The 27,283-nt window shown below is 44.4% G+C and overlaps 1 protein-coding gene across 2 annotated transcripts in view; it reads left to right on the top strand.

The window, feature by feature from the left end:
- Positions 1–26,203, top strand: part of CHST3 (carbohydrate sulfotransferase 3) — a 45,286-nt gene extending 19,083 nt beyond the window's left edge. For both annotated transcript variants that reach the window (XM_074958918.1, XM_074958919.1), the window contains exons 2-3: positions 15,170–15,465; positions 16,683–26,203. In XM_074958918.1, coding sequence (XP_074815019.1) covers positions 15,329–15,465; positions 16,683–17,925 — 1,380 coding nt within the window. In that variant the 5' untranslated portion in view covers positions 15,170–15,328 and the 3' untranslated portion in view covers positions 17,926–26,203. The remainder of the gene's footprint in view (positions 1–15,169; positions 15,466–16,682) is intronic.
- Positions 26,204–27,283: the final 1,080 nt, after the last annotated feature.

The raw sequence follows: 27,283 nt of genomic DNA, 5'->3' as shown, positions 1-27,283 counted from the left end.
ATGGAAATAGATCTTGTCAAACTGACTTGAGATTTTTTTTTTATGAAGTTACAAATTTGATTGATAACAGGTAATAATGTCAACATAATAGACTTATGTATGGTGTATGACTTGGTGCTGTAGGACATTTTGATTTAAAAACCGAAAAGATAAAATTAACATGTCATACATACAATTTATTAAAAGCTGGCTAACTGATAGGTCTCAAAATGTCATTGCAAATGGGGAATTATCATCTAATGGGTATGTTTCTAGTGAGGTGCCACAGCATCAGTTCTTGACCTTTTGCTATTTAACATTGGTATTTATGCTCTGGAAGAAAACATAAGACCATCACTGATAAAGTTTGCAGATGACGCAAAAATTGAGGGAGCGGTAAATAATGAAGAGGACAGATCACCGATACAGAGCAATCTAGATCACTCGGTATGCTGGGCTCAAGCAAAAAATATGCTTTTAATATGACTAAATGTAAATGTGTACATCTAGAAACAGAGACTGTAAGTCATACTTACATGATGGGGCACTCTATCCTGGGAAGCAGTGATTCTGAAGAAGATTTGGGGATTGTGGTGGACAATCAGCTGAACATGAGCTCCCAATGTGATGCTATGGCCAAAAGGGCTAATGTGACATGCTGGATCAGAAAGAACACAGCCTGTTTATGCTAAAAGCTCTTTGTCTGTTGGTCTCTGGACAGTCCAGTTTGAACCAGTTCTTCAGTTCCTTTAGGAACTGTGGTAGCCCTCCCCCATAGAGTAGAACACAATCATACATAAACCATTCATAAGCTATACACAGTATGGTCCCCAAAGATACATTGCATGCAGTTTCAATATCTGTCACAATCCCTACTCCTGGCAGAAGTGACGCGGGAGCTAAATGAATACAAGAAGTCACGACTTTCACTTTACATCTCATCTGGAAGAAGGTGGCTCAACTGTCACTTAATATTTTGCACACAAAGTATAAAATGGTCTCATCCATCAAAATTACACACACACACCCCCACCCACCAGAATGCTACCAGTCACTATATACTCTACTTTACTAGATCATTGGCCCATCCAAGCTTATAGCCTGTCTCCAGAAGTGGTGGACATCTCATGTTTCAGGGTCAGGCATAAACCATAATGCACTTGGACGGCTGTGTAAGTGAGGGATTGAGAATGGGGATTTCTTCCTGAAAACAAGCTCTGTGTGTGTCTGCAATGGCCTGAGCTTCAAAAACTTCTTTTGCTGCATATACAGAAAATGAGAGGGTCAACAGTCCCATTCTAGAGTGAAGTGAGGTTGGTCCGGAGGCATAGCACTGCTTCCTGTTCTGTCTAATCATCAACTATCTCACATTTCTCTGTACAGTTAAAGCGAGAGGGCAATAGTCTACATAACTTTTCTCCCCCACAATAGCTGAAGACTTATTCCTTTTCTGGGGTATCAGCATAATCTTCCTGCCGATGGATAGAACTGGGTGCATATTTTGTAACAAATAATTTAATTACTGTTGCCTCTTTTTCAGTTTGTGACTTGTCTGTGAATAGATCAGTTTTCTCAAACATAGTCATTATATGAAATAATTCACTGAATAATTCCTGTGAATAATTTCTGGCAGTGCCTTATTTGCAGGGAGATTGCTGTGAGTATCAGAAGTTGAAGCATCATTAATTAGTTTTGACCAGCCACCCAGGATTTATAGTAATATTCAGTTCCCTGACTGGATGAGTTTGACCCTTAGAATCAAGTTTCTGGTGCAGATATCTGTGATTATGAGTTTGAAATTCATTTTCTTTAAATACTCTCCCATATACAGTTAGAATGCCCACAAAAACAGTGAATTCTCCGCCAATAAACGCATTTGCAGCAATATCCTCCACAAGCAAACAAAAAAGTACCATAAACACAGTCACGGCAAATTTGATTATTTATTTGAGCAACTATTTGCAAAAAATGCTTTTGTATTTGCTCAGCTCAACTAATGTGATGCTCCCCACTCTGCCCTTTGGCCTGCCCATCCAACCCTACATGAGAAAGACAGAAGGAATAAAGCACAGTGCACTTTTGCCCTGTCTTCTTGACTGCATTGAGCTTCTTAACTCCACAATGAGCTATTTTTATTTTTAATAACGTAATGGAAGGGAAAACAACATTTCTCTCACAACAAAAAAATCAGAGGCTCAGAAGAGATTTTTACGCCTTACTACATTTAGGAGCAAAAATGGAGTTGAGGGGATATTTAGAGGGGTTTTATATATTTTATTTCTTTTTTACTTGCTCAAATATTCTGACAAGCTCTGTCATCACTCCACACTGAGCAGAACATTGAAAGTTTTACTGTCTGGCTGAAACTGACTGGTGGCAACCCTAGGGTCTAGTAAGCCAAAAGGCAGCTGTCCCAAACACACATTCCCTCTGAACGGTTTGCTGACAAATTAAACTAACAAAAGCTTTAAATATATAAACTGATGCATGATTCTTTCACTACTGATCACTACAAAGGTAAAGCAACCAAAATTTCAGAAACTAAGTGGCAGACATGCACTAAGCTTCTCAATAGGCTGCTTTATACACATGGAGCCAGGAAGTGGAAGCACTCGAACAACCTTTGGATCCAGTTGTGTTCAATTGACTAGTATGACCCAAAGTGAAATAACTGTGTATAGTTGTTTCTACTGCCGCTCTTAAATGAAGTGTTTCTTGAAAGGGCCATGTATCACACTTGGCCAAGATTTGTGGATTTATTATTGGGTAGTTGTGCTGTAGTCTTACATTTGAAAACTATAATGTGATTTCCATAAATCATGTGGGTGTATGGCGATCCTGTGCCTATATCGGGTGCCTATATACTAAGAATTAGAGCCACAAGGGCAGATTTGCACTTCAAACAAAAGTAATTGAATTAATGGACTTTTACCACCAATGGAAATAGTTCCTTTGTCAGTGATAGTATAAAACTTTGCACACATATACACATCCTTGTCAAATCTGCAAAGCTCCCAGAATATCTCCAAAATATGTGTGTATAAAGCTAAATATATTTGTGCCAAGCTCATTCCATTAACTGAAATACACTGAACCCAGTTATAGCTCTGATGCACAGCAAAAATCCTGAATTGTTCCCATGCATTGCAATGTGTAAAACTACAATTGCAGTACACGGATCCTCCACTTACAGCAGTTTTGTTTTTACACTAATCTGAGCATAATATAAGCAAGCAACTCCCTCTGAGCCAATTGATATTCAAAAGTCTGTATGTAAATATAAACTTTAAACCCAGTAACAACCATCTGTGCAGTTCAGGTAGTTACAGAATACCCATCAGTCAATTTTCCCAAAGGTTACAAAATACATTGTGTGTACTACTCCTTTCTTTGGAACAGCCAGACTTTCCATGGCATTAGAGCATCAGTTCATGATGACGCTGATTCACTGATTGATTTTGCGCCTTTCAGTCACGAGTGACAGCTATTGAAAGAGAAACAGAAAGCAAGGAATGGGCTGGGAATCCAAGGGGTCAATTCTCCTTTCACCTGCACCAGTGACTTCAGTGGAGTTATGCCTGTTTTACACTGGCACAAGAAGAGAATGGTTTTGGAACTGGGTAGAAAGACAGTTACTTGGCTCTGCTTCCACAGGATATTATGCCTTGTGCATAGAACTGGACAGTGATGGGAAAAGGATGGGGCGAAACTTGTTGGACCAGGTGGGAAAAAATGTCCACAAAAATAGTTATTTGCCTTCCCCTAAGTTATTTAATAGACAATCCTTTTGCACAATGGAAAACAAATACTTTACCAGGCATCACACATCTGGTTTGAGAAAAGTTGCCTCTCAGAAGGGGGAACTTCTTATCTCACTTGCCATGCAAATCTTTTTCTTTTGACTAAAAGGCAGACTGACTATTATGATGTGAATTTTCTTATGTTACAAAGGGCTTTTCTACCACTGACCTTATTTTGAGAGGAAAGCAGCTATGTGTTTTTGTTTTGTTCTACTTACCATCCTCAGGTTTCTGTTTACTTCTTCATTACTGAGTGGGGGCCTGCTCCTGCTTTCTATTCAGTTCAGTGGGAAATCTCCCATTGACTTCACTCATGCTGAACTGAGGCTCTGACACAGTAAATCCTCATGTCTGTCTTTGAAGGTTCTTCTGCAGAGAACAAGGAACCTCCACTGTTCTGGAGAATTGCAATTGGTGAATGAACCTTTGTTCTTTCTCCAGCAGCTCAAAACATATCTGTCTTTCTGTTGCCTTTTTTGTGACCTTAAAAAACTACTGCTGTCTTCTAGGAATAACTCTTTTGCACCAGTCCCTAACCTAAGGGCATGTCTTCACTACCAACGTTAAAATGCTGCTGTGGCAGTCGCGGCACCAGACTGTCAGTCGCGGCGGTAAAAAAACGACCCCCATGAGGGTAGTAGCTCACCAATGCTGGGAGCTGCGCTGGTGAGCTTTACAGTGCTGAAACTTGTAGCACTCGGGGGGGGGGGGGTCACACCCCAGAGCGAGACAGTTTCAGCGCTGTAAAGTGGCAGTGTGGACAAGGCCTGAGTCAGTTTTCGCTCTCTTCTTACATCCCTCTCCATCTGACCCTTTGCTCTTTGTTCTCTGCATTGTTTTCTTTCTCTGTTGTTTCTCCTTCACAGCAGGAAGGGTATATAGCGAGCGACAGCTGATATACAACACCAGAAATGTATTTTTTGGCTTTAAAACCAAGTACAAGAATTTTCTGGCCTGATGCAATGTCTAGTAGAGTTTTTTAGTTCACATTCTGCTGCAGGACACAGTCAAACAATAACTACCAGACAGGCTTGTTCCTTCCCCTGCTAGACAAAGGGAATAACTTCTATCCAACTGCACTGTTTCATCAGTGGTGACCATATAAACCACAGGGTAAAGCTCAAATCATCGGAACCTTGAGATGAAATTGAAGCCACGTGTTACATTCAGTTTGTGTGTGTCACTTTGTTTATGATATTTTGGGGCAAACAAAAAACAGACACAAAGTAAAATGTAATTTGTTTTTTATTTAGAGAAGTTAAGGGAAGATTTTCAAACGTAACAGGAGCGCAAAGTCCCATTACAAATCATTGGGACTTAAGCACTTAAGGGAGTTAGGAGCACTAGAAAATCCCACCATTTATATAATATGGTATCTTAGCGTATTTATACTTATTTGCTCATCTACACATCTTTCCCCTCCCCTCCCCCCAATCTGTCCTCCCCCTCTTGAGAAAAAGTGCTAAATCTGGAGATATTCAAAGATGTTTTATAAAAACTAACACTGCACACATATATAGCACTTTTAATATCAGCGATCCGAAAGCACTTTACAAACCAGAAACAAAGCATCAGTGAACTCCACCTGCCTCTGGGGTGGGAGGGGATATTTTACTGCTGCAGAGTGATTGAAATTAGTAACTATTAATATCCTTAGGAAAGACCTGTTGCTTGGGACATTTGAAACTAGACTGAACAGAGCACTACAAGTACAGTAGGGAGAAATCCTGCCTTGGAAAAGGATGAAATAGATGGTCTTTCCCATTTCTAGAATTTCCGATTCTCATGTAGAATACTGTTCAGAACTACATGATGTGCTAATTATGACATCCTTTTCTGTAACAATTTGTTGCTCTGTTGCAGTTTGTGACATCAAGCTGCAAGAGTGTCACTTAAATCTACTTAGATATAGATACTAATAGATATAGATTTCATGGGGTTTTGTAGTAATAGAAACTGGACTCTGTAAATAACTTCTTGGATATGTGTTAGATTGTCACAGTGTATGATTTTACTGTGTATTGCTGAAGTCCTGCCTGATAAATCAGTTCCTCATTATTTTGCAACAATTGCTATTTTGCTTCACACGTCGTCTTGATTGTTAGCTGAGACTTAGCTTTGTCCCACCTGGCAGCAGCTGCTGTATTTCATCTGCATCTCTTCAAAACAGTCAGATTGTGATACAGAGAAGCATGGTTAATCAGGGGAGTACAGAGATACAGTATCTCCTTCTGGGCATGTAGGGGGAGATACATTGGTGGAGTGGTGAAAAGGAACTGGAAAATCTGTGTGCAGACTCCTCCCAGAAAGGGAAAGTTAAAGTTCAGGGCTATTGGAGGAGCAATGTGAACAGAGCTGAATGAACATGGAAAATGAATCTCCTCTGACCACAGCAGAGGATAGCTATTGAAGTGAGCTGTAGCTCACGAAAGCTTATGCTCAAATAAATTTGTTAGTCTCTAAGGTGCCACAAGTACTCCTTTTCTTTTTGCAAATACAGACTAACATGGCTGCTACTCTGAAACCTATTGAATTGTGGGGTCCCTGGCTAGGACAATGAAAAGACACTTGGGATTCTCAGAGTCAACGCTGGAATTTGCCTATTTGGGGAGCATAGGAATTCTGGACACAGAACTGCTGACAGAACTGGGAATTTTTTCAGCTGCCACTCCTCTCTGACTCCAAATATTTTAAGATACAGTCAGAGGAACAAGGGCCTACGGAAGGTTCTGTCTGGTCACTGGCCCTTGACTTTCTCTTTTTCCTGGGAGAAAAGCTGTTTGGAGGCACATCCTCAAGCAGAGCATCAAATTGAACTGCAGATCATGTTGCTTTGTGAGCCACTGCAGACATTTAACGATCCACAGTAAAGCTCATAAACAGAAATATGACTTTTAAAAGGAGGCCTGTGGTGAGACAGAGGTCAGGGAGGCTGCTTGTCTGTGAAACCCTGCCCTGGAACAACAGACCAGGCCAGAAGGATGTGGGGGTAGAGAGGCTAGTCCAATTTAAAAGCTTTGGCAAGGTGAGGGGTAGCTGATTTCCTCACGATGTATTCTCTGCTCTCTGGAGCTCAGTACTTCACTTCCAACTTGCAAACGTTGCAGCTAATCACAGCTATTGCTTTCCCAAACTGAGTAAGATATTTGTTATCTATCTGATTGTGAAGGAGACTGAGTTTGGAATTAATCTTCTAGCCATGGCACTTTTTATATGTTACCTGGGTTAGACTTTTTATAGGCTACCCACGTTAGACATGTTCCGGCAAGATTGTGAATGGAAAGAAGCAAAACACTCTTGCTGGTTTGTTTTTTGTTCCATCCTTAGAGCTGTTCCTCTGAAGCAAAGCAGAAGGCCAGAGTTAATTAAAATCAAACTCACCATGAACAACCTGTCTCACCTTAAATTTGTCCTCATTTCAACCCTGGCACATGGGCACTAGCCCCTCTACCTGCATTAGAGGGAAATTGAGTCTCCATGTTCATTCAGTCCTGGAGTTCTCCCCAGCTCCCGCTGGTGGGGATTTGATCTTTACCGTAACATATCCCTGAACTTCTCATGCTACAACCAAGCCACTGTCCTCTGAGCCTTTCCCCACCTCTCTCTGTCACAAAACACTTCTCTCTGAAACTCAGCACAGTCAAGGCAAACAGTGACTGTCACACTTTTCTAGTCTTTTTGGTTGATCTCTTGCAATAAGCTGTTTACCAGGTCAGTGTTAGGATAAATGAAGGACAATATTTTTATTGATTCATTAGATATTTTGAGTGAACCTGGAGAGTATTGAAAAAGGGGATGCGTTCATGAGAGAGAGAGAGATGGGGCACTAGGGAAACTTGCTCTCTATTTTTCTGTGATAAATGGCGGAACACAGGGCAACACAGAGCATGTTGTATGAGTGAAGATCTGAAATAAGAAACGTAACAATTGAGTCTCTCTCTTTTGCTTTTTAAATGACTTTGTATTCATGGCTATTGTGTGTAACATTGTCTCTGAGACACAAGACAGTGCAAAGCGAAGCAAGTCGCCAAAAGAGACTGCTGAATTTGATGTCTCTGTGCTGCTTCCTAGATGTTTGTTCTAGGGCCAGGCTGTGTCATGTTACCAAAAGCAAAAGCTCAGCCCAGGAGAGGGAGTACCAGCACAATGTACAGGACATGTGTGAGCATAATTAGTAAGGAGGGACTATGCATTGTATGGGTGAAGATTGCAAATGTAATGTTCATTGTCAGCGTGAAAAAGATAATGACGGGATTAAAAGACAAAGACCTCTTTCTAGACAGTTCAGGACGGTTGAGACACCCTCTTAAGAGTTTTACTCTCCTGTAGAAGTTCCTATTTTAGAGATGGAATTATACCCATTATGCTTGTGATTCCAAATAGTGGGTTTTGACTTCATTGTGGATTTCATCTGGGTTTGTTTTGCCTTTTCCTCAGGAACACCTGGAATTCATTTAAAGTTCATGCACAAAACTGTTACCACAACATTAAGGTTGAGATCTTAGTAGCACAATAGCCAGCATAGTCAGAGCCATGGTTTTCACAGCAAGTGGAACTCTGCATCCTTGCTTATGTTCTATACAACAGGCTCTTTCACTACTGGAGTTGGTTATGTCATCAGTCACAGGCCGGGTGACTAGTTGGAAAGCTAAAAGTTGGTTCTCATTGAAAGTCATGCTTAGCAGAATACAGAGGAGCCTCTAGGCTAACACCCCATTGTTTTTTTGTTTTTGTTTTTTAAATAAGTACCTTTATTTTAGCTTGAAAATGAATTTCCCAGCCCTATCTCTGCTTGATGGTTGAGGCAGAGGCTGGAATAATACAGTTCTGATTATACCTGGGGCAGGAGATCAGAGTAGCATCCAGGAGGGGAAAGGCAGCGTCCGGCCTCTGATGACAACCAGTGTCCGGTGTGGGAAGAGGCAGACAAGGCTGCTTTAAACATTAGCAATTTCAGCCTAAAGATAAGTTTCTGAGAAAGTTGTCGGTGACTGGAAAGATGGGATTTAGAATGGAAGTGCCATTGCACTCATAACTATAGCACAGCTCCTGAGATGCTGTAATAGCAAGTGTAGCATTCACTTACTTTTTAGCTGTAGCAGAAATAACTATGCATTAGTAATCAGGTGCCTTGCTCCAGAATTTCAGTCACTTACAAGCAGACCCTTCAGCTTTTAAGTAAACCAGCCTTGGCTCTATCTCAGCCCATGTTCAGCCCTTACTGAAAAGGGCTGTAGAATGTAATAGGCATAAAAATCAATAATGCAATATAGACGTTAATAGAGAACAATATTCTTCCCATAGGTTTTTAAACCATCTTGTATAACATTTTATAGCAGGGATGTAATTCTCTGTTAAATTCTATCAGATTAATAGAGAGTGATAAACTTTCTGTAGGTTTGGGAATAAATTCCTGATGAGTGTTACCAAAAACAGTGTGCAGCAGTTTACAGAATCCAAACAGACGGAAAAATGTCTTCATTATAGAGAAGGTGCTACCAGCCTCCTTGCCATTTTAATTAATATATAGTTCATTTGAAAAAATAATTGAAATGAAATAATTTAAACCTCACAGAATCATAGCTGAAATGGTTAGAAGGAATTTCTTTTATTATCTACTGCAACCCCCTGCCTCAGAACATATGTAAGGGTTTTTTTGCCTTCCTCTGCAGCATAGGGTGTAGGCCACTTGCACGTTTAAACAAGTGTAAATGGTGGATTTGCTATAACTTGAAGTCTTTAAACCATGATTTGAGGACTTCAGTAACTCAGTCAGAGGTTGTGGGTCTATTACAGGAGTGGATGGGTGAGGTTCTGTGGCCGGTGATGTGCAGGTCAGACTAGATGATCATGAATAGTCCCTTCTGACCTTAAAGTCTATGAATATGTGTCATTTTCTCGAACAAACATATCTAACTTATTTAAAGATAGCTAGTGATTGACTCTCTTAGGCAAACTGTTCCACTCTCTGGCCCTGACACACTGACTCCTTTTCTTTTGGTTTTAAATACTGAGTGTGTGATTCTCAGTTGCTCTGTGCAGGCATTTACACCAGTGCAAAGGTGGGTGCAAAATACCGACCATTCCAATATGACAACATTTTATATCCACTTTTCATTTATGTGGCACTGGTGTGAACAACTGCACAAGATGCAGGGCAATGGAGAATCAAGCCAAAAAAAGAAAAGAAAAAAAAATCTAGGTGAAGTTTGCCCCCAGTACATACAGAGGGGCAAGTGGTTTTTCCATGTACTGTCCATAATTATTTTATTAATTATTTATGGAGTAGAAAAGGGGAATAAAAATACTATGTGAAAAACGGTACCAAATAAAATGTAGTGTGAGATTTTGAATCCATCTATACCCCTCCTCCACCACAACCAAAGCTGCTGCAAAAAACTAAGTGCCTTTGCTCTTAGACATTACTCAAATAGAAACATTTCCTGTGACTGAGGTTTCTCATTACAGCCACACAATCTGAGAAACTGACAGAAATCTTTCAGAGTAGCAGCCGTGTTAGTCTGTATTCGCAAAAAGAAAAGGAGTACTTGTGGCACCTTAGAGACTAACCAATTTATTTGAGCATAAGCTTTCATGAGCTACAGCTCACTTCATCGGATGCAACACGCTGTAACCAGAGTGATCACTTAAGGTGAGCTATTACCAGCAGGAGAGTGGGGGCGGGGGAACCTTTTGTAGTGATAATCAAGGTGGGCCATTTCCAGCAGTTGACAAGAACGTCTGAGGAACAGTGGGGGGTGGGATAAACATGGGGAAATAGTTTTACTTTGTATAATGACCCATTCACTCCCAGTCTCTATTCAAGCCTAAGTTAATTGTATCCCGTTTGCAAATTAATTCCAATTCAGCAGTCTCTCCTTGGAGTCTGTTTTTGATGTTTTTTTGTTGAAGAATTGCCACATTTAGGTCTGTAATCGAGTGACCAGAGAGATTGAAGTGTTCTCCAACAGGTTTTTGAATGTTATAATTCTTGACGTCTGATTTGTGTCCATTGATTCTTTTACGTAGAGACTGTCCAGTTTGACCAATGTACATGGCAGAGGGGCATTGCTGGCACATGATGGCATATATCACATTGGTAGATGCGCAGGTGAACAAGCCTCTGATAGTGTGGGTGATGTGATTAGGCCCTATAATGGTGTCCTCTGAATAGATATGTGGACACAGTTGGCAACGGGCTTTGTTGCAAGGATAGGTTCCTGGGTTAGTGGTTCTGTTGTGTGGTGTGTGGTTGCTGGTGAGTATTTGCTTCAGGGTGGGGGGCTGTCTGTAAGCAAGGACTGGCCTGTCTCCCAAGATCTGTGAGAGTGATGGGTCATCCTTCGGGATAGGTTGTAGATCCTTGATGATGCGTTGGAGAGGTTTTAGTTGGGGGCTGAAGATGACGGCTAGTGGCGTTCTGTTATTTTCTTTGTTGGGCCTGTCCTGTAGTAGGTAACTTCTGGGTACTCTTTTGGCTCTGTCAATCTGTTTCTTCACTTCAGCAGGTGGGTATTGTAGTTGTAAGAATGCTTGATAGAGATCTTGTAGGTGTTTGTCTCTGTCTGAGGGGTTGGAGCAAATGCGGTTGTATCGTAGAGCTTGGCTGTAGACAATGGATCGTGTGGTGTGGTCTGGATGAAAACTGGAGGCATGTAGGTAGGAATAGCGGTATAGGGTGGTGTTTATATGACCATCGCTTATTAGCACCATAGTGTCCAGGAAGTGGATCTCTTGTGTGGACTGGTCCAGGCTGAGGTTGATGGTGGGATGGAAATTGTTGAAATCATGGTGGAATTCCTCAAGGGCTTCTTTTCCATGAGTCCAGATAATGAAGATGTCATCAATGTAGCGCAAGTAGAGTAGGGGCATTAGGGGACGAGAGCTGAGGAAGCGTTGTTCTAAGTCAGCCATAAAAATGTTGGCATACTGTGGGGCCATGCGGGTACCCATAGCAGTGCCGCTGATTTGAAGGTATACATAAATCTATAGCACTCTATGTGTGTGTGTGCGGGGGGGGGAGCAGTGCTCTAACTAGTGGGGAATTGAAAGAGTGTTGCTGGCAGACAGTTTGTACTGTGGAAACAGGCACCCATATATAAATAAAAAGAAACAAAATGATTTTCAAAGACCAACAGCAAAACAAAAGTTTTGTGATCACCTTAAAAGGCATGGCCCTTTTTAAGAAGTACTTTTAATCCAAAGCAGGAACCATGTACTGTGTAACTTCATACTTGTGATCATATGGATCTGTAGCTTGGAATCACAACTGGAGCTGCGCACACATTTGTACTGAAACCCGTTAAACCCAAGCCAAATCTGCCAAGTATGGGGGTTTCATTACTAAACCAGTACTTGGTCCAGCGTTCACTGAAAAGTTTGCTGCGTCTCACAGACCTCTTTGTGAGCCTAGTCAGAGTGAAGCCATAGAAAAGGTCTCTGAAGTCTTGGCAACAGAGAAAAGTCATACGCAGCTCTTCAAAACAGTATGCATTTGGACACGTGTATGAATTACAGCCCCTGTGCAGGTACTGAGTTCTAAATTAGCAACAAAGCATTTTTAAATGATCACTTAAAAACCCAAAAGGAACTTGTCTATACAACAGGCAAAGAACTGGTGAAATTTCTTGGGAAATGAGAATGCTGTTTGTGTTCTAGGAAATCAAGTGGGAAGGATAGGAGAACAGAAAACTTTGATTCTCCACACTGTTTCCTTTTAATAGCTGAAAATCTGTAAAACTCCCTCCCAAAAATATCTTGCCCCCAGGCTGGGGCTTGAGCATAAAACAACAGCATCAGGCTGGAATGGTGACTAATGTAACAGGAATTCCATTTGCACCAAGCCTGTCAAGAGATGGCACTTTCAGGTGCTCTCTCTTTCCCAGGGCTAGTCCTGACAGGCAAGTGTGAAAGGAACAGGGCCTTTACTCAAACACAGAATTTGTTGGATCTGGAACTGTTCCAACAAATCAGAATGAGTAAAGGCTGTTGTCCATTGGCAGGATGAAGGAGAACAGGGCTGCCTTCCTTTGCCTGTTCCATTCTGGGATTCCCCTTTTGTGTCATCCTGCCCCCCTTCTCCAGCCCCTCATTGGTGGTTCACAAGGAAGCCTATAGGGCACAGCAAATGAACAGCTGGAGGGGTGGAAAGCTGTGCTCCTAAAATGTAGGTGGTTGTATTCAGTTCTGGGAACTGAGACTCTGATGGGGGCAGGGGAGGGATGCTGCCAGAGGGGAAGTGCAGCAAGGGGTCTCTTCCACAAGATTTATTTTGGGAACGGAGATATGAGGGGCAGAGGTTCCTCCCAAGCAGGATGGAGGCTATAAAGAGAAGGAGGCCCCTCGCGTTTTTATTGCTCTCATTGTTAGTTGAAATTTTGTTCATCCAGCAGAAGGGAATTGTTTACAGGCCCTTAACACCAACTCTCCAGATGTTGAGAACAGCAGATGTTTTCATGGTTGTAGGAGCAGCTCTCTCCAGGGACTAAACAGAGTAGTATGTTTCCAAAACATCAAGTCCTGACATTTTTGATTCACTTATAATTAGGGAATCCCCCTCCCCACCTTCCTCTCTTACCACAGTATGATAGTCATCAGGTGACAGGAAGCATTATCGGTGCACTGCAATGCTGTCTCTGCTTCCCCATATCTGAGGCCCAGAGATGCTTTTCATTTCCCTGACCTCTGCTTTCTATCTGTCTACGTGAGATGTGTAGACTACTTCAACCAATCCATCCCTGCAATTCAGTGAAGGTACAGCAAGGGTTAATTTGGCCCCTTGCTTTTAAGGTCTGTGTTTAGAGAAAGGCCAGTCCCTAGAGGGAAAAGATGAGGATCCCCTACGGCTGCATTTGATAAATGCCCAACTGCAAAAGTAAAGTAAATCCACTGGGAACAAGCATTACAGTTGCCCTGGAAGGACTTGATGTTTCTCAGGAAAGGTGCCATGGCTAGAGGCACTGCATAGCCCCAGTAGTACAAGCTGTCACTCATGGGTTTGCCAAGGTGCCTCAAACCTGACCTGAAAGGCCTGTGTTCAGGCCTGAGAGAGTGGCCATGGGGGGTGAATTATTCAGAATCCTTGGCTTCTCATAGACTATCAGAGTTGGAAGGGACCTCAGGAGATCATCTAGTCCAACCCCCTGCTCAAAGCAGGCACAATCCCCAATTTTTTTTGCCCCAGATCCCTAAATGGCCCCCTCAAGGATTGAACTCACAACCCTGGGTTTAGAAGGCCAATTCTCAAACCACTGAGCTATCCCTGCTGAGACTGTCCGGATGTGTGCTACTTAGTGCAAGCTGTGTTGGGGGAGGGTCTGCATCGATAACCCACCCTCACTGATGGGATACTGCCAGCTGTTATCCAGAAAAGCTAAGCAGCTGCGCTGGTGCCGTGATTTCTGACATTACTGACCTGATCCAAATTTGTCCCCAGGTGGATCCTCAGTCACCTGGGCCAGCTAGTCCTACTTCTATTTAAAACTACTGAGAAACAGTCAGGGCAGGAGAGATGAAAGTGAGGACAAGAGCTCTAATAGCTAAAGGCTGTATCTTGGAATTGACAGCTTGATGCCAGGCAAAGCTTCTAGAGATCGTGAATATGAATCCTGTGCCCCTCTTGACTATCTAAAGTGTATTACATTTTATCATTATGCCTAAGCACTGACCATTTGCTTACCGCTCTACAAGACACAGAAGATGACATGTTGGCCTGATTCTGACCTCACCCCTGTTCATTGACTTCAGTGGAATTGCTCCTGATTTACACAAGTGTAAGATCAGAATCAAGCCCACAGTTGCTGTCCTGAGGAGCACACAGTCTACTGTAAACAGAGAGGAACAACATTAGGGATGCTTTACTGCCTTGGGGAGGGGTGTGAGACTATTTTTGACTGCAGTGGGTAGCATTTGTGGGCTTGGCAGGAGTGAGTTTTGATTTAAATTGAGAATTGCCAATTATTATCATCAGTGTTACTTGAAATCCTATTCTTACAGTGCAATGGGATCCTGACCAGGCCCGTGATATAGAGCCCTGCTCTCTCGCTCTTAAATTCCCGAGAAAGTAAAGAGATGCTTTATTGACTCTCTGAGTCAGCAGTGGGTGAGAGGGAGGAAAAGTGCTTTGTGTTTGTGTGGTGCAGTCCTATTAAAGCCTCTGAGCAGATACTGGAGAAAATATCACACTGATTCGGGGTGGGGGGGGAGGGGAGGAGGGGCAATCTCGATGGAGATTTCCCTGGGCCGGCATTTTGTGTAACTCTTGAAATCTAACTAAAGCATCCATCATATGAAAGGTGCTGACCCTGCAATAGTTAAGTTCTTAAATTGTTTTTATTCAGGCAACTCATCTTTTCATTCCCAGCATTAACACTTCCCCTTTTCTCTCTCAGTGCAGGGCAAGGGTGTCACCTGCCTGATCAGGAAGTATTAAAACTGGATGATGCCTTCTAGATAGCTGCAGAGCACTAGGAGCCAGGGAGGTGCTCCTTTATTCTCCTTGGAGGGGGAGAGACTTTGAGGCAAAACCTTGGACTCCCCCGTCTCTCCCCATGGATAAAGGACACGCTTTACCCCAGGATATCCGGGACCTGCGGCACTGCCTGAGAATGAAGAGCAAGTATGCCATTCTCCTGGTGTTTGTTGTAGCTCTTGTCATTATCGAGAAGGAAAACAACATCATATCAAGGTAGGAAAAAAGGGAGAGCAAGCTCTTGCTATACTGGGAGGGGATTTCTCTTCATCCTTGATGTAGCCTTCACCTCACCTTTCTGCAGCCAGCCTTCCAGCCATTTACAACTAGATACATTTCTCTCTCCTGGAACGTGAAGCCCATTAATGCCTATCACTTCTTTCCATTACAATCTCAGTCAGTCACTAAAACTGCCCACAGTGAAAGGCCTTCTTCCCAGCAGTGCTTCACATTGGTTCCTCCAGGTCTTTCCTCACTTTCAGTAAAAAGCCTGCCCCCATCAACTCAAACATTTTTATGCCTTAGTTTCCTGGTTATCTCCAGTGACCCCCAGGATAGTTAGATTACTCATGCTTTGAGAATGCGCAAGACAAATACACTGGAGATGGGCATCATAGAAGATCATAGCCAGGTAGACTATGGCAAGTGAGGAGGTGCCAAAGTGTCTAGCTGAAGTGACCAACTTGCCCATACTGAGGGAATGGGGAGGGTTTTTATTTAGGCTGTGTCTACACTTAAAATGCTACCGTGGCACACCTGCAGTGGTGCAGCTGCAGCAGCGTTTCAGTGCAGACACTCACTATAGTGATAGGAGGGTTCTCCCTTCACTCCAGTTAATCCACGTTCCTGAGAGGCAGTAGCTAGGTCAATGGAAGACTTTTTCTGGCCACAGTGCTGTCTATACTGTGTTAGGTCAGCTTAACTACATCTCTCAGAGGTGTGGATTTTTCTCACCCAGGAGAGATGTTGCTATGCCGATGTAAGTTTCCAGTTTAGACCTGCCTTAGGGCTTTTCTTTCTTAAAAGCTGATAAATGTTAGCAGTTGAGAAAACGAAGGATGAATAGAGGGGACGTATGCTGTGCAAACTTCCCTTAAGCAGTTACACCAAAAGTACCTCAGTCCTGACCTGCAGCATGTCCTGCTGTTCTATTCCTGGGTTCCCTTACAGCTCTGCCACTGCCCATTAATCCCGACCTGCAGCTCGTACTGCTACTCCAAAACTGTACCTCTCCTGAAGAGCCTGCCAGTTGTGCCAGTCTGTGTTGGCTTTGCAATATGGACAGAGGGGCACAAGAGAGTAAATTGAAACTACTGAACGCGTTAGGCCTCAGGTGAAATAAGGTGAATTCAGGTGCTTAGAGGTGAAAATCTAAATGTCCCCCTTTTTAACCACTGCCTCATTGTTTGTGGTTTTGTTCTCTTTGTTGGCAGGGTATCAGACAAGCTGAAGCAAGCCCCACAATCTCTGATGGAGGTCAACAGCACAGACCCTGGCCTAGTGCTGTCAGAAAATGGGTCCCTCTTGTCCCTCAGCGAGCTGGACTCTGCCTTCTCTCAACTCAAGAGCCGGCTTCAGAATGTCACCCTGCAGCTGGGAGGGACCAGGGAGCCTGCTGTGGCTCAGGGACCCCGGAGACATGTGCTCCTGATGGCCACCACCCGCACAGGTTCCTCCTTCGTGGGAGAGTTCTTCAACCAACAGGGCAACATTTTCTATCTCTTCGAGCCACTGTGGCACATAGAGAGGACAGTGTCATTCGAGCCAGGCGGAGCAAATGCAGTGGGGTCGGCCCTCGTCTACCGAGATGTCTTGAAGCAGCTGTTCCTCTGTGACCTCTACATCCTGGAGAACTTCATCACCCCGCTCCCTGATGACCACCTGACCCCGTATATGTTCCGGCGGGGCTCAAGCCGCTCCCTGTGCGAGGACCCTGTTTGCACCCCTTTCGTCAAGAAGGTCTTTGAGAAGTACCATTGCAAAAACCGCCGCTGTGGCCCCCTCAACATGACCCTCGCTGCAGAAGCCTGCCTGCACAAGAATCACATGGCACTCAAGACAGTGCGAATTCGGCAGCTGGAGTTCTTACGACCCCTGGTCGAAGACCCTCGTCTAGACATGAGGATCATCCAGCTGGTGCGGGACCCCCGGGCAGTGCTGGCCTCTCGCATTGTGGCCTTCTCAGGCAAATATGAAACCTGGAAAAAATGGGCTTCAGAAGGAGCAGCTCCCCTCAACGAGGATGAGGTGCAGAGGCTGCGGGGGAACTGCGAGAGCATCCGCCTCTCCGCTGAACTTGGCCTGAGGCAGCCAGCGTGGCTGCGGGGCCGCTACATGCTGATCCGCTATGAGGATATTGCTAGGTCACCCCTCCAAAACGCCAAGGAGATGTACAAGTTTGCTGGCATCAGCCTCACCCAACAGGTGGAGGACTGGATCCAGAAGAACACCCAGGCACCTCAGGACAGCAGTGGCATCTACTCCACCCAGAAGAACTCCTCGGAGCAGTTCGAGAAGTGGCGCTTCAGCATCCCCTTCAAGTTGGCCCAGGTAGTGCAGAGTGTCTGCGGCCCAGCCATGCGTCTGTTTGGCTACAAGCTGGCCAGCGACCAAGAGACCCTCACAAACAGATCCATCAGTTTGCTAGAGGAAAGGAGGGCCTTCTGGATCACGTAAGATCCCTCATTGCTGGGTTTCCATACGGAAACATACGGTTAGACTGAAAAAAGAAAAACCTGAGCACAAGAACAGCTGGGGAAGCAGGAAAAGGGCAAGTGGAAAGGGGCCACTGTCCCTTGCTGACACGTATCACATCCTCGTTTATAAGGCTTGTGTTTGCCATGCACTCCTCATCCTAGCGAGGTGCTTTCTGATTCTCCGTGGACAGCAGGGGAACGCAGTAATATCCAGGAGCTCTGGCTCGTCTAGATGGATTATAATGTGGCCACCCTTTGAAACTAAATGGAGCTCAGAAGCTGGCAGTGGGGAGAACCAAAGCAATAGGTACTAGCTTCCATACCTCACCTCTTAGCTTTCTTCTCTGCACAAGCACCACCCTTCTTTCAAAGGGCATTTCTGCACTAAACATCCAAAGAGAGAATTGTATGTTTTAAAAATATTCGTACACTTTAAAATCCCTCATCTCGCCAAGCATGAGCGAGGAGGTGAGAGGAGCCGAGGGTTGCACTGATACTGCCTTGGGCAAACTTAAAGACCTCACTAAGCTGTGTTTGGTTGGGTTGACGGAACTGTCAGAAAGGGACTTGGTTGGGGTTTGTTGCCAAGAAACCTCTTAGTAAATCCCCAGGGAGAGGAGTCGGGGGAACTCTCTTCTCCCATTCTGACTGCTGCCGCCTTACGCTGACAAACACTCATGTCTAGGACACTTTGTGCATGTCTACGGACCTTTAAATATACCAACAGCCTGTTAAACCTTGAGAGATGTGACTGAGTCATACAAGGGTGAGCACACTCCCTCAGACCATGCTCTCGGAAGAGCAAAATGCCAGGACATTGGGAAAACATATAGCAGAGCCAGCAAACAGCCACACCGTGATCACTGGCACTGGTGCAGCATTTTCCACCTCAGCTGCTTGTTATCAGGTACACCAAAACCAGCAGCTGAGAGATGGCAGGGAGACAATGAAAACATTATTTAAGAGAGAGAGAGAGAAAGTGAAAGCAACGCTCTCTATCCCTGGGGATTCAACTGGTCTCCTTCCAAGGTGCCATCAGCTGTTTTGTCTTCCACCACAGAGGCTGGGTTCCTCAATGATCATTTGCTGGTGTCTAGAGATCGATACTGAAAGATTTCTTGGCTGGGGGCGGCAAGGTGTTTCTGTAATTGTATTTATATTTTGTCCTTGCTATTGTTTGTATATCTTTGGAAGTGCTGGTTGGAGGCTGCCAGCAATTCTCCTGCCCAAAGCAGAGGGAAATAGTTTGTACCAATTAGCTTTTTATGGTAGGAGAGTGGGGAGAAGAGAGACTGGGATGCAGGCAAGTAGGAACTCCTCCAAAATTAGGCAATAGAAATAGTTTCCATAACAGAAAGAGATGGTCTCAGATTGCAACAGACGAATTCCTAGCCTGTTTCACCCCTTGTCCAATCCACAGTTAGGTTTGGTTTTTGCTTTCTGGAGTTTGATCTCTTCCTGGGGCAACACGGAGACTACTCCAGAAGAGGTCTTCAGACTCCTTTTCAGCCCCATCATTATTCTGATGCCCCCATTGAGTCCCCTCATCCTTAAATACATCCTCAGGGAAGAAACATGGAACAAGATCTGAGCTGGAAGTGATTTTTTTTTTTAAAGTAATTTTTCAAGGGGCAGCATCAGGGTTTTGTTTTAAATCACATTTAAAGGGATACTGTCAACACACAAACTTCTCTCTGAACTTATCTTTACTTCCTATTGTCACAAATGATTCAAATTTAGAGAGATTGCAAGAGACATTTCTCTGTTTTTCAGTGTGTTTATCTTGTGCATTTATCAATACTTTAGGCAGTCAGTTTCATCCGTGGTCGGATTCACTTCCTAATCTCATGCACTAGCATGAGAGAATATCAGAATTCTCATGCACAAGGGTGGGGGCGGGCACAGCTGGGCAGGCGAGCAGTCCCCCTAATCTCCCATGGATCCATGGACATGGCCTGGGAGCACTGGTAAACTGGAGCTGGACAGCAGGTAGACGGAGTAAGCTGTTGCTGACATGGGTGATCAGCATAGGGGAGACGCTAATGCAGGAGGGGGATCCAGGCACATCCCGTTTATGGCCATTGTTGTGCCAGAGCACACCCCTGTTTGAGCAACCGATATGAAATCAGCAAGGGAAAGAAAAACATGCAAAAATAAATGCAGGGTAATGGCTGAAATTCTCAGTCCTCAGTGTACTTTAACATAGTGTATGCCCCTAACCTTCACCCATGTAAAAAAAGAAAAAATGGACAGTGTCCCTGTCACAGGGAGAGCTAGGTGGCACCTCCTCCTGGTCACTTTGGGGGAACAGCTCTGTCCAACTCCAGTGCCCCCTTCCACTGCTCACTGCATGCCCTGCTGTCTCTCACTCTCTGACTCAAGGGGCTCTGTTTTTGTGGTTTGGCCCTTCGGCCAGATCACTATAGTCCTCCCCTTCCAGGGTAACAAAATAAATCTCCAAACCAGCTGTCTAGAGCTCCTCTCCAGTGCTTCCATGCTGCTTCCAGGTGGCTGGTAGGAGAACCCAGGCCTGCTCTCTACACTGAGTTCCAGCCTAGGAACCCTGTAACAAGTGGCCATGGTCTGCATGGTCCTACCCCTTGCTGCTGTTTTCCCTGGGCTTCTTCCCACCTAGCTCTCTCGGGCTTCCTCACCCCACAACTCCTCTGGGGTTAACCATTGTTTTAGGGTTAGAACCCTGGTGCTTATTCTCCCTCTTGGGTTTTCACCTCCCCTCCTCTCTGCTCCCAGAGAGAAACCTCAGACAGTCTCCCTGCAGTCCCGTTAGGCAGCAAACTTCCTGGCTTTATAATTTATCCTGCTCCAGCCCAGCTGAGTCCTGTGTGGAGTACACACCACATCACAGTTCTCTTTTTAAAAAAAGCAACAATCCACATCTCCCTCCCAGGGTTACTAACAACACCTTATATTGTTAAACTAAAATAGTTTTTTAAAGATATGAATTTATTTTACACTAGTTATGCAGTTTGTCCAAACTGTGATGCAGAAAGTAACCAGTGAAAACAGACCAGGCAGCAGGGGTGCTGGAACAATTTTTATAATGGGGCTGCTGAAAGCCATTGAACCAAACTGTAAATGATGGAAACCTCTTCAAGCCAGGAGGTGCAGCAGCACCCCCAGTTCCAGCACCTATGCCAGGCAGTTTCACTTTTCAGCTCCCTTGTACTAGCACAATTCTGCAGTGTTTGGGTTGCAGATATTGCAAAGAGAATGTTGCTACAAAAAGTGGAAACTGTTTCCAATGGAGTTTAAAAATAATCATGAAAACATTGACTAATAGCAGGTTTTGTAAAAAAATAAAAATAAAAAAATTTCTATCCCTAAATTTTGGGCCTAAACTACCTTTACATCTTTACAGTTTTTCAAGGAATTACTTATGGCTAAATGAAGCTTAGAGAAGTGAAAAGAAATTAACAAATACATGCTTCAGTGGGGGCTTTTCTGTGTATGCCCTTGCAACTCACAGGTGGAGTTGTTTGTGAAACCCAAACTCTGCACCCACTGAAGAGCACATTTAAATTACTATCTATAGGTATATAAACCATAAAGGGCAAATATACAATAGCTTCCTCCTTCAAGCTCACAGACCCTCTGGTGCACACAATCAGTTTTGATTTCTCTTTCTTTAATATTCACAATCTGTCCTCTAACTGCCACATCTTGTATTATAATTTGTTTATCTTTGGAGAGGTAGCAGACTTAGGCCTCAATTCAGGAAAGCACTTAAGCATGGCATAACTTTAAGCACACCTTAATATTAAGCATGTGCATAAGAGCTGGCCTGAATAGAGGTGCTTTCCAGCAAAAGGGCCTTAATGCATACTGAAGCATTTCTTCAATATACTCAAGACAACAAGAGCTATAGGTACAGCACAAGGGGCCCAATTTGCAGTTGCCCGCTACCTTGTGTCATAATTTGCATCAGTATAAAGTGGCTGTAAAAGGTCCCCAAAACAAAATGGTTATGATTTACGCAATATGACCACCCAGTGGACCTGAGCCAAGGCCCATTTAAATCAATGGAAAGACTCCCACTGATTTTGGCAGGTTTTGGATCAGCACCAAGGTGCAGGGTAACCACGGATCAGATCCACATCACTTCTTGATCAAACTTACTTTGCCAGCTCCAGGAGGGAGCCCCCAGTGGAAACGGTCCTGGTGCAGTCGGTAGGAAAGAGTGTGTTTACTTGGAGCTCCAACCAGCACTTTGGTTCTGATGAAATGAGGCGTTATTCTTGCTATTGTTTGTTTTGTTTGTGCTTTTCAAAGTTTATTTTTATTTTTTTTTGTTTACAAGGGCTGCAATCTGGCAGGAAAGAGGCTGCCACTTCCTGCAACATGTAGAACCGTTCAGAGAATGGAGGGTTTAATATTGTAAACTGCAAGGGGAATTTATTTATTTATTATATGAAAAAGAGGGGAAATATTTTATTAGCAGGGAGTCTGAGCTACACCCAAAAACAGGCAGACAAGAAATATCCCAAGAAATGGAAAAAAGGTAAACAAACTCAGAGCAGCACAGTTACGATTTCAAACAAAATGCTGTTGTTTTGAGATGTCTGTTTTCTTAACACTCAGAAACAAACAAAAATCACACTTCTGTCTCGAAACGGCTAACTGCTGTTGTTACAAGTTAACACCTACACACTCTGTAACTGAACCGGATTAGGTTCACTGTTCCCTGTTGTTGGGGGAGTCAGGGGGCTTCACACAGCAACAGGAGGGAGGAAAATAGCTCTTATTTTTTAAGGAAAGCATGGTTGAAAAAAAATCTCAAAAATTGGTGAACTCAGGCTGTATAAGACATGAAACTATTTGTAGCACTTTTAAAATGACAGCCTTTCAGATGGCCCATTTCACAAGCTGAGAGCTTGTTGACACTGCGTTATGTCGGTATATGTTGCTCAGGGGTGTGAATAAGCCACCCCACCCCCGCATGACATAACTTCCACTGACCTAAGCGCCGGTGTGGACAGCGCTGGGTCGACATAGGTACCACCCCTTGTGGAGAGGGTTTTATTGTGCTGACGGGAGAGCATCTTCACCAGACACGCTACAGCGGCACAGCTGCGTCAGTGCAGCTGTAGCGTTCTAGTGTAGACTAGCCCTGAGACACACAATAAATCCCAGACAGGACAAAGGCTTTGGATATAATTTTATGGCCTGGGAAAACACAGAAATGCACAGGAAGTGAAAGGATACATGCCTCAGTGGCATAAAAGAGTGGCTGTTGGCCTCTGGGGAGCCCATCTGGAATCAGACCTGTACATAATGAGAAGTAAATATGGGGGTTTATCCATTCCCCCCCTCCCCCCACAGGTGGGAGCTGATACCAGGTCCTCTCATCCTAAGAAATGGGGAGGAAGGTTGCAATAGAGCTGAGGTTATTTGGTAGATGAATGTGGGATATATGACTAGATATGGAAGGCCAAATCCTGCCATGATTTACACCTATTGCAATCCCACTTGACTTCAGTGGTTCTTAAATCCGGGTAGGATTTGGCCTAGAGACAGGAATTCTGTCTCATTGCAGGAGCAGTCCCTCAGGGCCGGGCTGAATTCATTAGCAGCTCATGGGAATCACGCTGGATGTCCACCTTCTCTGTACATAGCCCTGGGATAGACAGAGGGAATCAGTTCTCTGCTCAGCCAGTCACTTGACCTTCCCAAGCACAAGAGAGTCATTCACCAGTTATTTGTTTATTTAAAGGTTTTTTCTCTCTAACTCCATGAACATATCTTCAGGCTGGGGGAGAGAGACAGAGGAATAGTCCTTTTATGTGCCAAGGTCAGAGACTGTGTTCCAGTTATTAGATACGGAAAGGGAAGTTTCTAACACCACATTCTTTCTCTGCTGTGTTCCATAGAGCTACACATTCTCTCCCCTTCTCTGTCCTATAGGACAGGGACCAGGATCAGATGCTAGAAGAAAGCACTGCATGCAGCCAGCCTGTCGTACTCTCCTGAACCCCAGCTCCCTTGCCCTACTGCAGCATTGCAACCTCCAGCTATCAGGCTAGTTCATGGGGGGAGGGCCCTTCACTCACTAACATTTCGGGTGGGAAGAGGCATGGAGAAAGAGAAGGAGCTGGCAGCAGGGTCTGAATGGAGCCTTTGACTTGCTGCTATGCTGCGTGTCACCCCAGCAGGGCAGTGAGAGGAAGGCTCACAACTGCCATCTGTGCTCCTAAGGCTGTAAAATGGAGAGCAGCTTTGTTACTTCAGCTGTTTTCTTCCTTCCCTTCTTCCTCCTCTCATCCGTCTTTGCTTTTCAGCTCAGAGGGAGGAATCTCGGGCGCCTGGCCCTCTCCAGTGGCTGACATCACACAGCCCAGGAGAGCTGTTCCATGTGTTTAAATCAGAACGCCTTCCTCCGGGAAAGCAGACGTAACTTTAGCGGCAGGGGCTGTCCACATTGTGGGGAGGAATCCAAGGGGACAGGAGGCAAGGGAGGGTCAGCCAGGGCATCAGATAGGCTTCAAAGGGAAATGCACTGGGATGGGGTTCCTTGGGCAGCTGGAAGTGTGCACCTAAGGGAGTCCAGCATCCCTCCTTTATTTATTTCCATGCGAAGAACTCTGTGCTGCCACCTAGGGGTTTTTACAAAACTAACAGCTAAACCAATGTCCAGCTATTTTCTTACTGGCCCTGTGTCGAGGGTTTAGCTTAAAGGCCTGCCTGGCTCCATGGCAGTGATGTTACACAGGGTTTGTTACACTCCTGGAGCCACTGTGGTCTGCCAGCCGCTGGAAGCGCTGACACACACATCCTCTGAGGAGAGTACTCAGTACTCTAGTTTGAATCTTCTGTGCACAGAAATGAATGTGAACCCTGTAACCGGTTAGAAGGTGGTTGACTTGACTTATTTAATTAAAAACACAATGGAGCAGAATCCAAAAAGGCATCTCCTGTGTCTGGCATTTATTCACTTGTTATTTTTGGCAGCGGGAGAAGTGTAGACATTAACAGCAGCAGATGCAGCAGCTGGTAAGAGTCTCTGTGTAACATGCTCCCCTGGGGCAGTGACTTGCTCTCCTTATCCGTGTAGCAGTAGCAACAATGCTCAGAGTCAACACATTGGAAGACACTTGGGAAAATAAGATCTGGGGATGAAAATAGAAACTGCTCTGCTGACAAGAATTTAAACACGAGCTAGTCGCCCTCCTCAACCCCAGTGGTACTGAGCACTCAACTGCCATTCACTCCAATGGAAGTTGCAGGTGCTCATTTCCAGTCAGGAGAGCTGTGCGGCAGCTGTTTAGCAAACCTTGGTAGCAGAGCTGTGTGCACAAGGGCTGGTGCTATCTCCAATACTGCAGAGTTGGAGAGAAAAGTTGGTTTCAAATCCATCAGAAATATAGAGAGGAATGTTACCACCCATCAAAGGGAAAAGAAAAGGCTAAAATGAATATGGGAAATATCATCAGGTACCCAAGAGGACTTTACAAACCAGAGAGAATCATTGTGCTCCACCCTGTTTCTTTTCCTCACCCATAATCAAGCATCTATGGTGGGACTAGCTGCAGCTCAGAGGCAGTGGGAGGAAGGCAGCCTGGGTTATTCTGGGTAATTGATGGAATGGAGACAGCCACTCGCTCTGTCTCACTTTGCTCAGGGCCTTGCATACCTATGGCCAGCCCTGGAACCAGTGAAGGAAGATGCTGCAGTGAAGTGTTGGAACCTACCCATCCCCAGCAAGCATCTAGCTCACACCTGGTCAACTGTTGAGAATGGGCCACATCTACCATGATTGAATTGGCCTTGTTAGCACTACAAAAAGTAATTTTCCCTCTGTTGATATTCACCCCTTCTTGTCAACTGTTGGAAATGGGGCACATCCACCCGAACTGAATTGGCCCCGTTAGCACTGATCCCCCCACTCAGTGATGCAACTCCCGTCTTTTCACGTGCTGTGTATTTATACCTGCCTACTGTATTTTCCACTCCATGCATCTGATGAAGTCGGTTCTAGGCCACAAAAGCTTATGCCCAAATAAATTTGTTAGTCTCTAAGGTGCCACAAGGACTCCTCGTTAGGGGTCAGCTGAAAGGGTAACAAGGGCTCTTGCCTCCAGCGTACTTTGTCTTCACTTCATGAATGCAACAGCAAACACAACAGAAATGGACCTGTTTTTTAGAGAAAGGGTGATTTTGCCCAGAGAATGGGAAAATTTACATGTTCCTGTCTTTCCATTGCTAAAATAGCCACTTTACAAACATTGTCAATAAAATTCAGCCACAAGGAGACACCAGTGAAAGTGTTTGTGCCAAACTTTGTGAAACAACAATTGTGAATTTCACACAGATCTATTAATGAGCTTGTATACAAATGCTCGTAAAGGGTATAAATTTCAAAATTGCTGGACACAGACTCCAAATAGTAAACAGGTCCCCTGGAGGTGTAATCTTTTAATAGCTAGTAAAAGACTTGCTAAATGCAGCCCTGCAGTTTATTGAGAGAACAGGCAGGTAGTAAAAGCTCAGCAGGACAAGGTTTACCCAAGTGCTCGGAGCTTGGAGAAGAAAGGACGAGCAGGTCTCATTCACTGGGACAGGTGGACAAGGGATGGCTATGTATGGCTGTACTCCTTGAACGGTAAAGTAGGTATGGACTTGCTCGTTTGTTCAGGTGCATGCATGCCTGTTTGTGTCTGTCTTTGTATGAAAGTGTATGTATGTGTCTGTGAACATGTATGCATATCTGCAGGCAGATGTATGTCAGTATGTGCGTCTGCAAATATGCAAATCCATGATCGTGTGTATGTGCATGCACATAAGTCTGTGTGTATATCTGTGTGTGACTGCGAGCAATTGGGAATATGCATAAACAAGCAAATGGCAGGGCACATGTACACATTATGGGCCCTCGCAACAGAAAAAATGTCTGCAGTGATTCACACATATCCTATACACTGGGGCACTATGAATTCCTTCCACTGTGATAAAGGAAGATGTCTGCAGTGTGAACACTAACACTTCATTCAACACTTCGCTCCAAAAATCACAAACTGATCCTACAGGCCATCTCCCCGCTGCCTGGTAATGCCACAGCTAAGCAGCAAAAGTAACTTGTCATGTGATCCAAAAAGCTGCAGAAGACTGGTGTTAGCAGGCCAAATGGTTCAGTCAGGGCATAGGGCAAGTAATTCTCCCCATTAAGACAGGTCAGACCAGCAAGGAGTGGCAGAGCAGTTGATGATGGCTGAGAAAATGCCAGTGTGTCTAGAACTATCATTTACAATTCCTACAAAGGCTTTCTTGCCCAATTTCACTAAAGCCCCAATCCTGATTGGGGTCTGTCTGCATGGGGCTCCCCA

This window comes from Natator depressus, chromosome 7 (genome assembly GCF_965152275.1).
Source record: "Natator depressus isolate rNatDep1 chromosome 7, rNatDep2.hap1, whole genome shotgun sequence".
Lineage (NCBI taxonomy): Eukaryota > Metazoa > Chordata > Testudines > Cheloniidae > Natator > Natator depressus.
This window is presented reverse-complemented; position numbering and strand designations above follow the sequence as displayed.